The following is a 16954-nucleotide window of genomic DNA, read 5'->3' on the forward strand; positions in this document are numbered from 1 at the left end:
TTAATTAATAATTAATAGTGAATTTTTTGTATTTGTTCTCTTCTCATGGATCGTTGGTTATTTGCTGGAAATTAAACTTATATACACAAAGCACAGCAATTAATGACATCATATATATATATATATATATATATATACATGGAGGGGAAAAGAAGCGCAGTAGTTAAGATTATGGAGGGGAATGGTAAAATTAATTAAAGATTAATTAATTAAAATTAATAGCAAAAATTATGCAGTAATGAAAAGAATAGTAATTAAATATGGGATGCCGGCGGTAATTCACAATTGCGGGAATGTAGTGCAAAAATAAAATTACAAGTAAGTGCGAAATTGGAGTGAATAAATAAAGGAATAATAAGCACAAAAGTTAATGCTCGCAAAAGTATTATTACAACAGCAGAGAACACTTATAAAATTAATAACAGGAGAGGATACTAAGAAATCAAGGAGCAGAACAGATTACAAACAGAGAGAATGAGAGGAATTTTAGAACTTGGCTGAAAGTTTTGCCTCAACAATGAGAGGGTTCGTCCTTTTATAGGCGAATTACAATAGGTAAAAGAAAATTACATCAGTAAAAAATTATTAGTAAAAGCAGATCCGTCGTGTAGTGTTGGTAGATAAAAAAGCAATAATAACTTCAACAGCAATATATATATATATACACACGCACACGTAGAAGGGTGGGAATTGCATAACTCAGATAGAGACAATCCATTATTTACGTTAGAAGGCATAACGTGTTAAGGAAGTAGCTTCACAAAATTATTATTATTATTTTTTTGTTATTTTATTATTTTTAACTCAAACAGGTCTAAATGTAGCTCTCATACGTCTGAGAGCTGCACAAGAGGGACCATTTGAATCTTATCCTACTCATCTCATTTAGTTTTTTTTTTTTTTTTTAAGGAATCAATTCAGTCTCATTCATTGATAAACAAGCTTATAGCTCAAATAACACAGAGCAAAAGCTCTGAAACAACCATAGCTGAAGCTACGAGGTTACAAGCATCAAAGATGACGTATTACATTCTAGATTCAAACAAAATCCGCTAACCTATAACTAATTTTCAAATTAAACAACAAGTCTGTGCCAAACAGATTCAAACAAATGCATATGTAACTCTTATTTCTTGGCATTGAGGGTAGAGAACCCCAAACCAAAGCTAATCCTCCTCAACTCGAAAGTCAAGATAACGTTCACATTTACAACCTAAAGGTCTGGACCAAAGCAACAAACCCGAAGGGCATCAGGCGGCCAAATCGAGAGAGAGGACCGAGCATTATTACAAGCAAAAACAAAAACGATTACAGAAAAACAAAACAAGACAGAAAGAACAAAAAAAAAAGAAAGCTAGACAAAATTACAGGGAAATAAACAACATAAAAAGCACACAAAGAGGATGACAGTAGCCGAAAAGAAGAGCCGATCGCATGCTCGCCGGAAACCGAAAATGGAAGAGGCGTTGGAAGCTCATCGCGGTGGAGGCGCAAGAAAAGGCCTAGGAGAAGACCGTGGATGGTGGAGCACACGGAGGAGATCGGCGGCGCACTAAAATGGAGGGGGAAGTTTGAGTGAAACCTCAAGAGCATTACCCACAAAGCATACCTATATAAGTAGAAAAAACAACAAAAGCAAATAAAAAAAGAAACAAAAAAAACTAGGGCCAAAGGAGGGGGAAGAGGCGGAGAGGAAGGGAAAGGAAAAAATCACCGAAAGAGTTAGGGGCATCAAGTAAATAGGTTAGCTTGCTAAGCGAAAGAGGGCGATAGGAGAGGAGGGGAGAGGCAGAAGAGGGAGAGGGGAGGAGGGCTGGAGGGGGAAAACAAAGGTTCTCCCCCTCCGACGGCTACTAAAGATAAAACCCTAATAGAGAGGAGAGGGGGCTAGAGAGAGGGAACTCGTCTCATTTAGTTAATACTAATAGGATTGAAAGATATTAGTATTAAATGAGTCGAATGGACACTCTATGCCCAACTACCTAATTTACTTTTGAGTGTCGTGTAATAATAGAAAACCCATTAGAGGTTTCTACACAAATCATATGAATCACAATTCACTCTTAAGACCAACTTCATCGTCAATGTGTATGAGAAGTAGAGACAAAAATTACAGCTCGAGTCTCATGAAGTTGGAGTTGGTCCATAATTAAGTTTGTATATGAATTCTATATTTCTTCTACTTGTTTTAGTAATTAACGATATCATTTGTCAGTTTTTGGAGTAGAACCCCCTAATTTTTTGTGCTTAATTAGTTTTTTCCACATAAAAATATGGAGTAGAATTGATCATATTCTGATATTTAATCGTCAACACGTGACAAAATATATCTTGAATATATGAGTTGTGTGAAATAGACACACAACATCAGCATCAGTAGGTGTCTCATTTCATGTGCCTGCTATTATTCTTGCACTAATAACATTCAAACTTTTCTGTTTCTTTTTTATTTGAAATGAAATATATACATATTATTTTTTTTTGACATTATATACATATTATTTATTCTCCATAGATGTATGATCCTTTGATTTCGGTTGTCCACCGCTCTTCCCACCAACCACCAGGCCCTTAGTTTGGGAGTTTTTCTTCCGCATCTCAAATGCTACCCCAACAGGCCCGGTTGCTATACAATTTTGTGTATCAAGGGAAACGTGTTGGCTTGTTTTTTAGCACAAAGTTTGGAGTAACTGATCCAACTGTAACTGTGGCGATGGAATGCCATAGAATTTTGTAGAGATAGGCTTCCAACGTGTTATGATCGAAAGAGACGGAATAGGATCTTCTCCAGTTCATAATGGACTATGAACTGAAGAATATTCAGTTCATGGCTGAAATTTCTTCTTAAAAATTATACAACGACAAATAGGACATTTATCCCACTACCAAAAAAAAACAAGATTTCAAATTAAAAAAAATAATAAAAAAATAAAAGGTGACTGAACACCCCCATCTTGGCCATAGGGGGAGGCTAGACCACCTCATTTTAGCTAGGAGTGGCTTGAGAGCCACCCTAATGGCTGGCCAGGGGTGGCCGGACCACCCCCAACAGCCATGAAGCCACCCCCAATGGGTAGCCAGCAACCCCTTAATTTTTTATAACTTTGTTTTATAATTTTTTTTTATTAATAGAACATATGTCATATTTATGGCCTTATAGAGATCCTGACCATTAATTAGATATTCTCCAGTCCAGAACGGACTGGAGAGGATCCTGTTCTGAAAGAGACGCACTAGGGGTGTGTTTGTTAAAAGATTTTGATCCGATACTGTAGCAAAAATTGATTGATGTAAAAAAAAAAATGAAAAAGTAAGAATGTTTGGAATGAAAAAATGAAAAAAAAAATTTATTTTGTAGTGATTTTTTTTATTTAAATAGTAATAAAAAGTGATTGATGTGATGTAAAAATCAAGAGAATACTAAAAAAATAAAAAAGTAAGATGAATAGTATCGGATCAAAAGCGTTTAACAAACACACTCATGTAATACATGCTATAAGAAGGGAAGGAAGCTATTGGAGTAGATAGAGACAATTGATAGATGATACAAAAACTACGGTAAATAGTTTCCAATCATTTTACCATAAGCACGTGGACTATGGATGGAAAAATCCGGCTTGCTTATGATTCTTTTGGGATCATTGGTAATTACCATTGCCTGATGTTTGGATGTTTGGTCCTTTTGGACTGGATCCAGAACTTGTGTTTTTTACCATTTGGGCTTTGTTGTTGGGGTGGCCTTCCCTCCTGTTTTTATTTCTGTGTTGTTTTAGTTTATTTTGGGTTTATTGTTGGGAAGCCCACCCCTTTTTCGTTTTCAGGATCTCTCACTTCTTCTAATGATCGGATCAGAAGTGAAAAAGATCCTTCCCTGTAGCCCTTTCCTTATTCAATTAAAAAAAAAAAAAAAACCCATTAATGAAAGTATGACAAACTTCAATCGAAGAAATAGAAAGAAAACTAAAAAAGTTAGGGATATTGCACTTTCCATTTACATTGTTAATAAAAAGAAAAAAGATTACACATTGCTTTCATTGTTTCTTCAACGAAGTATTAGAACAATGAATCTCTCTCTCTCTCTCTCTCTCTCTCTCTCTCTCCATTTTCATTTTCCTTTACCTTTCTTTACATCTGTAATCTCTATGTCAATCACTCACCTACTCTCACAGAACATACAGAAATACCTAACAGAAAAAAGGTACAAGTTAAGGTTGACATGTCATCTTGTTGAGAGCCATAATTCTACGAATGCCAGAACAGCTCAAAATTGCTACTATACAATGAACGGTCATGAATCTCCAGATTTGCCACATGCCAATTTATAAGGCGGGACTGGAAGAATTTACATAAAAGCAGTCCACCAGGAAATAGCCACCATTCACTTTCGTCCCTGTGCCAACAAGTACCATGAAAATAATCAGAAACTGTTAATTGGGGTGCCTAACAACATAAAGAAATTTTTTCAAAGATTAAAGAATCCCTCACATGCTAATATTCCATGGCTGAAAGTTCGCATGCTTTCTATTAGGTGGTAATTGAGAGTAATAGTGCAGATATCCACAAACAAAAGCAACCACCTGAAAGAAGATCATAAGGTAATAATGTATCACTTTCGTTAAGAGACAGACAAGATAGAAGCTATCACCACGCTTAATTAAAGACCTAGAAATTCTGAGGTTTAAGAGATGGGGGAGGGCTCCCTTTTTGCTGTGTATCCTAATCTCATTTTTGGACTGCCATTTGAGAGAATGTGTGTTTGTACATTTCTATACATATTGTGATCCATTCAGTGTCAAGAGAACAAACTAAAAAAATATAATAACTTTGTCAGATTCAAACCATAATTCTAAACAAAATCCACTTCAGATTTGAAGATTTTGTGTTCTTCTCATATTTCTTTTCAGCAAGTAAGTTCCTCACAGCTTCTACTACGTTCATTGGGTGAAGGAAGGGTTGCAAAGCAGAACCCAGATAAAGAATTAACTATAACCACTCAACCCGTATCTTAAGGGGCAGATATTGCAACTTACAACATTAATCAAGGATGTAACGTTCCACAAAGCATAGAAACGTGCAAGGCTTGCGGAACGTCTAGGTCCATGACTGAATAGAGCATTGATTCCAGCAGGAAATGGGAGAAGAGTGCCGAGAGGTAAAATAAACAAAACCAGAAAAACATCTGCCAGTGAAAACGAATACATCTGGAGCAAAGTAAGCAACACTAAGCTAAAATCCCCTAAAAGTAGCATCGAGATGACTAAACCAACAAGATCCTGCAATAACATTAGGACCAAAAAAAAAAAAGAAATTGACAGTGAGTGAAGTAAAATCTAAATTTCATGTGAATTTTAACCATTAAAATGCAATAATCAAACCAAGCATGATTTATACCTGGTGGCGAACAGGTCTAGTATTATGAAGTATAAAAGAGAGAAGATAAAATATTTCTCTCTTTTCTTCAAGTTCTTGTAAATTGCTAGCATCTAAAATGCTGCCATACATCCTTTTTCGCCTAATTAAACTTCCATTGCTTCCGAGTGCTCGATTTGAGTGTGTTTCTTCTATCAAGTGACCAGATGGATTTTCTCTGTAAGCGCTTTTTCCACTGTAAACCAAGGGAGATAGGAAGCAAAGTCAAACTCAATTCAATTACCATCAGGCGTATGTGCATTTGTTGGGAAGCATGTACAAGGAATCAACTGTACACCAATTTACCTCCGTATCTTTTCTATATCTGCTCAAGTAACACAACATAAGACATGGGATTTCTCTATTCTATGTATGTATATATCTCCGTTCCTTGCTAATGTGCCCAGGGGTACATTTGGGTGTTTATTGCACGCATGTCATCATGACATTCATGTTTCCACTTTAATATATACAACCAATATTAGAGTCTCTACATTTTCAACTTCAATGACACTTCTAAATTTGATAGGTTTAGTGTCATCATCTTATCCATGGAAGGACAAGATAACATTAACATACACCCAGTTTCCACAAGAATTGTCGCTACACAACTATCAAATCTGACAAGTCAAGATGTGTAATGAGGATGGAATAAACATAAAATGCAAGGCAACAAGAATTTGGTTATCACTCTTGACATAGGCTATTTCTCATAAAACCACAAACCATTACCGTAACTGTTGCTCAGTCCGTATCGCTCCACCAATATTTCCAAATGATGCAGGATTATTTTCTTCTTCAACAGCATACATCAAAAGTCCATACTGAAAATAGCCACAAGCTGTAGCCTGAAACCAAGCAAGATCAACACATATTCCATGGTTCCTCAAAGCAGGATTGGCATGAGTTTCAAGCCATCTGAGAACAGGCCGAAAGGTTACTATTAACCGTCCACGCTGAACTAAGCGCAATTGTGCATTCAAACCAGCCACCAATCGATACCATATCGTAGGTGGGACAGACTGCAGGCCAGAAACATAACAATTAGCAAATTCTATAAAGGCAATTGATTCACCCCCCCACCAAAATTCTTCCGTCTCATGTATGCGTTTATGATGAGTCTATGTGCACCTTAATCAATTTTAGAGTTTCCTCTGTATCAATCAACAAACCTGACTTATGAGGCTTGTAAGAATATTATCGCTGTGAAGTGAGAAAGGAGCCATGTAACTTGCATCACCTCCAAAAGGTAATGACATTGGAAATCTATGGTGTAAACGAGGAGGAAGATCAGTTCTCTTTTCATCACCACCAAGGAAGAAGTCCATATATGCTAGCATTAAATCAGAAGTTGCAGCAACCTACAGTAATACAGGAGAACATACCCAGGCTTAAAAATCAATCAGATCTCATTGAGACCACATTAAAGTCTCCACAATGTAAGGAATTAATGTTTTCATAGGATTACACACTGAAGAAACCAAATTGTGCTCAATGATAAGTTCTAAATAAGAGGTTATGTATCAAGATAAAAACATACCCATACACACAAATAGCACTGAACCCCTAAGTTTAGATGTAATATATATTCGTAGATAATAAAAGGATAAGAACATGAACACTGTTAAGAAAAAACAGTTAATTATAAACGAAGCCACAAAAATGTAAAATCCAATGTCAATAAATTACTTGTGTTTTTTGGAACTATTACAAGTTCTCATAAGCATTTCTTTCCTTGGTAGGAAAATATAAATGGCACAAATCATTTGATATCCTATATCCATCCCAATTTAAAAAGAAAATAAAATTTTCATTTTTGATTATAGGCGGTATTTACTAACTGTGATTTGAAGAAAAAAAAAAAAAAATCAATTTAAAGATCAACCTCAACATAGAACATGCTCAGCTAATAAATTAATAATGTATGCTGGAGCAATAGCCGAAACACTCTGGCCACCTTCTAATAGTAAAGAAAATCCTAAATAGAAAACAGATGAGAACCAAAAGATATTGAATAAGCAAAGCTATAAACAGCACAACTGATTTGTTGTTGAAAAATGCAGTAATGCATCTCGCTAAAACAGAATAGCAACCATGTAGTGATTTACTGTTTGGGCAAGGGAAAGAAAGTGAGGGGTGAGGACTTTGAATATAAATACATTCAAACAAGCAAAGAAACGGCAACATCAGCAGCTGAGCTGGTAAAGCACATCAGAGATTATACCCCAAACCAGGATCCATGTTATGAGCTTGAAAAATATTTCAAACCCTCGTCACATGCAACACATTAATTCAGTCTAATGAAGCCACAACAAATTCATCCAAAAATTGTGAAAAAAACCTACCTTGATCCCTTCATAAAGAGCGCGTGAACGACAAGAACGTAAGCAAGCATGATCATACTCTGATCTAACGAACTCACGCAAACGTTGCAATTTCAATCTCCGACGCCACTGTTGCCATGACCATGCAAGGGGATATGCAAGAACAGAAAGAATGCTGTATATTGCTCCCTCCCACCACTGATAAGCAGCTAGAGCATTAATCTCATCCACAAAAGTATTGAATGCACCCTCATATCTGCCAAATCAAATAGATTATGGAGAAATACTTCCATCTCAAGTATAATTTCTTTTTGTAAGTAAAATATGGTGCTGTTACAAACAATGATGGAATGTATGAAAAAAAGGGGAACCAGATATGCAAGCACAATTCTATCTGGACAACAAACAACCTCAATACTTTGACGAAATTCACTCAATGCCTCTAGAACATCTCAAATATAATTAAATTACCAAAGAAAATGAAATCCAAAAACCCATAAAGGGACAACTTAAGTAATTAGGGAAAAAAATCAAGTTCAACTTACACAATCTCTTTTATTTGTTCAGGAGGCGTGTGGGGGAGATGCCAAGGTTCGCTGAAAGTATTAGGACCCATGAAATACATTCTATGCACATGACTCTGGGACTCTTCAGCTCTGTTTGTTTCCAAAACCTAGCACACAAATAGCAACTATTGAATCCAATGCAAGTGCAGAGAGAGAGAGAGAACAAAGATAAGCTACATAAGCAGTATGTAACCAGAAGAAAATAGGTATGACAAACACAATTTCACAAAGCAAGAACATTTGAAGGAAAACCTCATTCAAAGACTCAAGAAAAGGGAAGGAGTGATCTATTTGAGAGCCATGTTGAGTGGGAGCTGGTCCTGGTGATTCATCAACTCCGAAAAATTTCATTCTTGCAACACTAAGCACCAGAGCTAACAGAATGAGGAGACCCATAAGGAGAAGACAAAATAACCAAGGCCCACCAAATGTATAAACCAACTCTTCAAGAGCTGTGTAACAGTTTGGCATGTGATATCTGTCTGAAATGCATCTGTAAGGACAAGGAGTTTCAGCTATACCTCCTGTTAAAGAGAACAAGTTGAAAATGCATACATCAGTTTACCAAAAATTCCAATTGAATTTGGCCGTGTATACAGGAGACAGTACAATGCAACAAAGACATAAAGCAAATGGAACTAGAAACAAGAAATTGTAACCTCCTTCAAGACAAAGAATGATAATCGATAAGAACCGACGAGATTACAAAGGGAATATGCACCATTATCTCTAATGATATAAAAACAAATTAGCCACCATGAACATAAAAGTACCTCGGACAGCAATGTAAACAGCACGATGGGGAAGCTCTTGAGCAGGACAATGATGACAAAGTGCTCTATCAGATCCAGTAGCATTCTTATAAGTGCCAGCTGGACATTCCTGAAGATATGCAAAAAATACGAAATATAAGTTTCAAAAAGTTCAAAAACTTACTTAAGCTAGAGATTTTATTTTGGTGAAGTAATGAAAAAGTTAATAGAAAAAGTGTAAGGCACCCCTAAGTACACAGGCCGTATACACAGGGAGCTCTCACAAGCCCAAAATCCAAGCAACAGCAAAAAAAACCTGCAACCCAACCAATCCATCAAAGCCCACAACCCCAAAAACCCACGAGACAACAAAGCCCAATGATGCATGAGCTAAAGCAAAATATTTTGAGAGAGACAAAAAGCATGGAATAACACCATCTGAAATAGAGGAACCTCCTCCTACCCATGATGTTTAAAGGATAATTAGGACCCTATAATGTTCAACATTCAGCATTTTCTACTTAATACTATTAGTAGCTGTAATATTGCATGATTCATGAAAGGAAAAATATTTTTGATCGATAAGTTACACTGCTACACACACACACACCCAATGGGACTTGAACCCATGACCTCAACCTCCACCTTGCTACAAAGGGAGGAAGTACTGTTTGAACTTAAGCTCATTGGCCAACTCATGAAAGTAAACACATCCTAAAAACTAATAAGTAATGAAAGAAAAAAAGGGCTCAAAACACTTTTCATTTATTCATGGAGCCTTGAAGTTGAAAATCTATTTGTTTGTTAATGTATTTTGAGGGTGCTTTTTGTTTTTTATTTGAAAAGTGTCATGATGTGACATAAAGATTAAAAATGTGTTTGTTTTTTTGATTGTTTGTTACCAAATAAAGCCTACATTTTTATGTTATGAAACCTATATACAGACATACAAACTCGAATTGAGAAATGCTAAACAAACGAAGGGTATACAAACAAAAACGTAATGGACAAATCTTAATGTCACAATTTGCAAAACCTACCTCACAAAATATACCAAACAGTCCTTTTGGGCAAGGTTTCCCAGTCACTGTTCCATTTTCTCCAGCAGCACCTTGATGTGTACCATCCCCTCCCCTATAAGCATTATAGAGAACATCAAAATGCTACCAGGAAGTCCACGACATATATGAGCAATATGGGAAAGATCGGCTACATACACCCCCCAAAAGAAAGACTAGCCAAACCTAGTGATGATATTATAAAATGCACTAGTACATTGTTTTTTGATAAATGATTCATTTCATTAAAAAGCTCAAAGGAGTGCAACCAACCCTAATCCACAGGATGTATACAAAGAAAAGCCACACTAAAGGCAAAAAGAACATGCACTAGTAAACACCCAATGCTTTCTTTTCATAAAATACAAAAATCCAGAGAATTCACAAGAACATACAGAAATATGTACCATTTGAATAGTGTACGAACCTTGCATGGATGCTTCCTTTCACTGTAGCAATGGGCTGGTACACATCTCCAGTGGGAATGTCAGACCAATGAAAATGAATCCTTCCGCCACCTCCTCCGCCACATCCATTGGGACCACCAGATCCCCCAATACTCGAAAGAACAGCAGGCTCACCAAGAGCTAGTGTATGCAAAAACAGAAGAATAGTTCCACCAGACCCACCTCCAGGACCTCCATTCAATCCATCTGCAATTGCATAATTTGCCTTTCCACTAGTTCCTTTAAAACTTTCTCCATCAGCACTCACTGAGCCTTCAATTGACAAACTTGACAAGGGATGCTCCGATGAACCCATTACTGCTCAAACAGATATAACGAATGAATATGAAGGATAGTATAAATGGTACAGTAGCCATCACCTCAAATAAGGTTGTATATAAAAGGACAGAGCCAGCCTCTATTCAGTACAAGTAGCTACTTACTATGTTATTTATGTTTTTTCAGTAAGTAATAGAATGCATTCAAAATAGTGCAAAGGAGTGCAACCTAGTACAAGTATACAAGAGAAAACCCCGAAGCCAACAACTAGCACTCTAAAATTTCAAAGATTAAAAAAAAAAAAAAAAAAAAAAAAAAAAAAAAAAAAAAAAAAAAAAAACAAACAAACAAACAAACAAAACAAACAAACAAAAAGACTCCAACAAGCAATTACTAGAACAAAAAAAATTAAAGAATGTTAAAAGGATGGAAGAATGAAAAAAAAAAAAAAAACAAAGAGAAATCTAAGTAACTTATAGTGGACTTCATTATCAATATATGTACGCAACTAGAACATTAAAAAATTTGAAGAATGTGACTTCACAATTATCTCAGTGCAACATAAGGAAAAAGAAAGTATGCCCATGAATGGAACCACTCCACCTACACTCAAATTTTACATAGAATCATCACAATTTTTCACATAATACATGGTGGAGAAGACATCTTTGACATTGCAGATATATGACATAACATGTGAAATTTAATGTTACAATAGTTATTTAGCAATGTCTTCTTCCATTTAATAGCATAATAGTGTCATGACTTGGCCGCAATATGAGCTTACCTATAATACCACCACCTGCAGTTGAACCGGCAAAGCTGTCATCGCCACTTCCACTACCAAGTTCACAAGGCAAATCTGCATTCCCATATGAGATACCACCCTCGACACAATCACCATAGTAGCATCCAGGCCCACCCTTGCCACCATGCCCACCACCACTACCAATACCATTACTCAGAGCATGTCCTCTGCCAACACCACCTGTGCAGCCTGAACAAACACAATTATGAATTCCACCCAAGTAAGACTTCTTTGGAGTCAAAATATGATTTGTTTTATTTTGTTCCAGAAACAGACCATTCAAACTGCAATGTGATTATGTGAGTTTTTTCAGTTGGGAGGGGAGAGAGAGAGAGAGAGAGAGAGAGAAAGAGAGAGACGTGGAGGAAGCATAACTACTCAATTACTTGGTCATAATAAAATCACAGGTGAAGGGGAAACAATACCCATCCCAGATGCACTTATTGTCCCAGTAGAATGTACAGCTATATTTCTTGCTCTATGAAAATGAACAACAGTCCCTTTTATAAGGCCTTTAACAGATAAATCTTCAACTCGGCAGATCTGAAAAAGCAAATTGATAAAGCTGCTAAATAGATCCAGATGAGTAATTTCAAATTCTATTACCGCACCAACTGAACAAACACCTGAAGAGTGAAGGACAGTGACGAGTTCACATTACAATCTTCAGGTGGTTGAAGTAGTTCAATAGGACACTCTTGGTTTTCACAATGGAGCTTTGGTGTCCTACCATACAATAAAATAGAATACTTCAATTGTACTAAAAGAGAGCATTAGAAAGCAAGTGATAATACAACTAGATCAGAACTTACACAGCATCAGTTGTTGCATTCTCTAAGGGACCACGCAAAACAGAACCAGGTCCAACCTTCAAGCAGAAAAGAGATCTTCATTGATAATCATATACATTTTTAAAATATAAAAAAAAAAATCCTAAACTGCGTAGCAGGTGCAAGCCATTACTACAACTCTCATGGATCTGAAAATAATTATCATCAATTAGCCACTAATTGAATTTTTTCTATACCCAATTGCTAACGATGAACCAGTCACAACGGGATGGATAAGAGCATCATAGCATTTGTTAAAATAGTTATTAAATTATTAAATTTACCATTTCTTATCAACTTAAGCTTTTGGGACAATCAGTGATTTATCATGGTATCAAACAAAAGTCTCGAGTTTGAATCCCAACTCCATATTATACCTCTAAGTGAAATAGTTCACGTGTTGAGTCTCACTTATTGAGGGGATTTTGGGCCCACATAAAGGAGTGTTAAAATATTAATTAAATTTATCATTTCTTATCAAATTAAACATTTTAGGGCAGTCGGCAATTTAACAGTATTATCAGGTTGCTAAAGCAAGATTGTATAAATAGAAAAGGACAGCAAAGTTGGGCTTAATAGTACTAGAAAAGTCTATAATGAACCATCCAATTGTGCCCTCAAAGGCATTTGATTACTGCAAACACCCTGACAAGTTCGTGATTTGACAAATTAAGATCACACAATTAGCTGTAGATGGGCTGTAAGAGGTTGCCCAAATCAAAGACTAAACCCTAGATCAAGTAAGAAAGTAGGGGAATGAATAGATGATAGATAGGTGCTAAAAAATCATTTAAGCGCATCAAAAAGAATGCGATTACAAAAAGAAAAGTAAAGGGTAAATGAAATGAGAAGAAAAAGGATCTGGGAGTACTAGTGGAATGCGCCAAAAAGAATGTCCAATCGGACACAAGGCTAATCCTACCTCATAAAAGCATGCTGAGAACTAGTGAGAGCCAAAGCAAAATCCAACAAGCCTGATAATTAACCAATGAGTGCATAAAAAAAATAAATAAGTGACCGATGACATCCTACAGTGATTTCTTTGTAAGTGGCAATCTCATACAAAACATGAAAAATGGTTTCGTAGTAGCATATTCTTCATAATTAAACAAGAAAATTCTTAATTCAGGTTAAAAGGATAAGAATAAAAATATGGACAACACAACAATCTGTACTAATTTAATATAATCTCCAAATTATGAAGGCATTTGCATGGAAGTGTTAAGTCACACTCTGAATGAATAGATGGTAAATAGTAGTATAAACATATATATTAAGTACCAAATTGGATGTTTATCAAGTGGAACTAGATTTATAAGTGATTTCATGAGACTGCAATTGTATCTTTGAGTACTCCTTTTAGGGTATAACACAAACGCGACTAACATTTCCCAAGATTGTGGCAAATGGTATTAGGGTCCACTTAGTAATCGCGCATGGCATTAGACCGCTACAACACAATGCAGACCCTAACAATACCCAAAATTTCGGCATGGGGAGATTTTGATACTCCGGATTATGAAAGTGTTGTGTTAAATCTAAAATTGTAAAGGTGTTGCATGGGTAGGTGCTAAGTTCCACATTGGTTATATATTATATGTGGAACTGACTGTATAAATGATTTCAAGAAACTCCAACATAAATGTGATTGGTCCTTTTGAAGTATAAATGTAGTTAGTGCTTCCTTGACTAGTAAAAAATAGCATCCAAACCAACCTAATAAAACCATGCTTGAGGAGCCCCTCAGCTCCTTTTACCCAAACATAAAACAGACTCCCCCTTCTGCAACCGAGAGCTCAAAGGCTTACATAGAACCAACTCAAGAAGGCGTAAGCACGCACCTACGCGCGCCGACGAGAGAGAGAGAGAGAGAAAGAGAGTCATAAGAACCTTTCAAATCATAATGTGGGTTATTTAGGAAAAAAAGGTTTGATGCTTGACCAATATGAGCACTAAAAAGGAATATGCATCAACTGCACAAGCTAGATTATATATCTAATTTCATGGTGCCCCAACTTCTAATTTTGATAAATAAACAAAAATATAAAGTTTGAATTATTTTACGGTCAAATGGTTAGAGAGAGAGAGATAGTCATAAGAACCTTTTCACACAAAATCATAATGTGGGTTATTTAGGAAAAAAGGTTTGACGCTTGACCAATATGAGCGCTAAAAAGGAATATGCATTAACTGCACCATCTAGATTATATATCTAATTTTGTGGTGCCTCAACTTCTAACTGTGATAAATAAACAGAAATATAAAGTTTGAATTATTTTACGGTCAACTGGTTAAGAGTTATGCCAAAACAATATTTATTGAGATTCACACAATGAAAATCTCAAATTCTGAACAATATGGTACAACTAGATTTCTTAACTTTGCAAGCTTCTAGTAAATAGTTTACTGGTCGATTAACAAAAAAGGTTGTAATAGTCATCTGAAACAACATAACATTTATAATGGAACAGAAGCCTACATGGATACTGTAAAACAGTGATAGCACCAGGCGTTGTGCTTCAATCCAATTCCCTGGTCCGGATAAATTCAGCAGACCTTGTCCATGAACACCCAGATTTGCATTAGAATGTATGACAGACGACTCCTGTTATAGAAAAAGCAGAAACATCATCTATAAATGCACGATAAGCAATATACTTGAGAAAAATGCCAAATAATCGGACAGTGACACACACCTTGAGAACAATTAAATTACTAGCCTCAAGCAAGGATGTGGCAAGCATTGCATCATCACCACCATCTATCAGCAATGTGGAATTCCACATCAAGAATATTTTTACAGACATGCGCAGAGCCCCATACACCTAGGGTTAAACAAACCAAGCTATCATTATCCATATAACAAAGTTAATCATTACACCTCCAATTGCATCAAACAAGGTAGGAACGCATAGAAAGGCCTGTATGTGGAACAACCAGAGCGGTGAAACTAAGCAGATATATGATACTAAAGATTCACCCAGCCATGTCTCTTACTTATAGGTCATTATCAAGAAAAGGAATAATCTTATAAAGTCAGCAAACAGCATATGAAAATTTGTCAGGAAAATGACAAGAATGCAAGCAATGCACACATGCAGACACATACACATGAAGAGAGAGAGAGAGAGAAGCAGACTTCTTTAGACCAGCTGAACAAGTACATCAAGATGCACAAGAGCTTCAAGCTCAGTATGCATAAAAAGAATTTACTAAATTGTCGCTTACCTTCATCACAGAGTAACTCATCAACAGTTCTTCTGCCAATAACTCAAACTCTGAAGAAGCATAATGTGCAAGCCCAAAACTCAACACTCCACCACATAACAGACTTATCTGTCCTTGTACCTGAGACAAGGCATTAGCAGGAGATCACTAAATTAAATTCCCATAAGCATCATAATTGCATTTCCCAGAAGGATAAAAGGTCAACCAAACTTTAATTTCCTTAAAACAAATAGCTGAGAACTTAATTAAGAGCTCTTGTACATAGATATTTACAGTTAATGAAAACTTTATTCCTATTCAAAAAATTCTCAAAGGCTCCATATAATGTGACCAAAAGTTAATTTTAGTTTTACCAATAAAATCTAAACGTGCATCTTAATATATCCATGCTCACACCAAAAGACTGATTGAGATTGGCCCAATAAAACGTGGTTTAAAGAGTTCAAAAATTGAATATACAGAAATCATAAGATAAAGTATAAAAAGCTTACATACACTACGTTCTAAATCTACAATAATATACAATCATGCCTAAATAAGGAAGAAGCTTTATTAACATCTGACGTGTGCAACATATTAACAAATGCACTACATGTATCAAGTAAACCTACACAACATATAAATAGTAGTACACACGCTAATAACATAATGGTCTCCACTCGAGATATATTAGATATGAAGTGGGGGATGGATCTAAGATTCGTTTCTGGCATGATGCTTGGTGTGGGGATAAGTCATTGATGGAAGCTTTTGCAAAGTTATTTAGGATTGCCCATTGTAAGGAAGCGTGGGCTGTGGACAACATGATGCCTTCCAGTGGCGTTATTCAGTGGAATATGTCTTTTGTCAGATTGGTACAAGATTGGGAGGTACATTTGGTGCTTGCATTTTTTATGTGTTATATTCAATTAGATGCAGACCAGATAGTGAGGATTGTATTCGGTGGACTCATTTAAAGAGGAAAAAATTTGAGGTGAGGTCGTTTTTTCATTAGTTGAATACTTCGGGGGGGTTCTTCTTTTCCTTTGAGGAGTGTTTGAAAAGTTAAATTCCCTTTGAGAGTACTTATCAAAAAAAAAAAAAAAAAAAATCCCTTCGAAAGTATTTTTTTGGTATGGATAGCAGCTCATGGTAAGATTTTGACATTAGATAATCTGAGAAGAGAAGAGTCATAGTAGTGGAATGGTTTTGCACGTGTAAGAAGAGTGGGAAATCGATTGATCATTCTTTACTCCATTGCAAAGTGGCAAGAGA

At 36.0% G+C, this 16954-nt stretch overlaps 1 protein-coding gene across 1 annotated transcript in view; it reads right to left on the reverse strand.

Annotated features, from left to right (window-relative positions):
* Positions 1 to 3955: 3955 nt before the first annotated feature.
* The window catches only part of LOC132189176 (uncharacterized), a 28005-nt gene continuing 15006 nt past the window's right edge, over positions 3956 to 16954 (reverse strand). The window contains exons 4-22 of the mRNA XM_059603768.1: positions 15701 to 15820; positions 15169 to 15297; positions 14952 to 15077; positions 12455 to 12510; positions 12269 to 12368; positions 12068 to 12185; positions 11622 to 11831; positions 10537 to 10873; positions 10092 to 10185; positions 9073 to 9181; positions 8552 to 8823; positions 8279 to 8406; positions 7755 to 7989; positions 6582 to 6770; positions 6142 to 6431; positions 5392 to 5605; positions 5031 to 5273; positions 4486 to 4577; positions 3956 to 4390 (exon numbers count right to left, since the gene is read on the reverse strand). Coding sequence (XP_059459751.1) covers positions 4243 to 4390; positions 4486 to 4577; positions 5031 to 5273; positions 5392 to 5605; positions 6142 to 6431; positions 6582 to 6770; positions 7755 to 7989; positions 8279 to 8406; positions 8552 to 8823; positions 9073 to 9181; positions 10092 to 10185; positions 10537 to 10873; positions 11622 to 11831; positions 12068 to 12185; positions 12269 to 12368; positions 12455 to 12510; positions 14952 to 15077; positions 15169 to 15297; positions 15701 to 15820 — 3210 coding nt within the window. The 3' untranslated portion in view covers positions 3956 to 4242. The remainder of the gene's footprint in view (positions 4391 to 4485; positions 4578 to 5030; positions 5274 to 5391; positions 5606 to 6141; positions 6432 to 6581; positions 6771 to 7754; positions 7990 to 8278; positions 8407 to 8551; positions 8824 to 9072; positions 9182 to 10091; positions 10186 to 10536; positions 10874 to 11621; positions 11832 to 12067; positions 12186 to 12268; positions 12369 to 12454; positions 12511 to 14951; positions 15078 to 15168; positions 15298 to 15700; positions 15821 to 16954) is intronic.

This window comes from Corylus avellana, chromosome ca8 (assembly GCF_901000735.1).
Source record: "Corylus avellana chromosome ca8, CavTom2PMs-1.0".
NCBI lineage: Eukaryota > Viridiplantae > Streptophyta > Magnoliopsida > Fagales > Betulaceae > Corylus > Corylus avellana.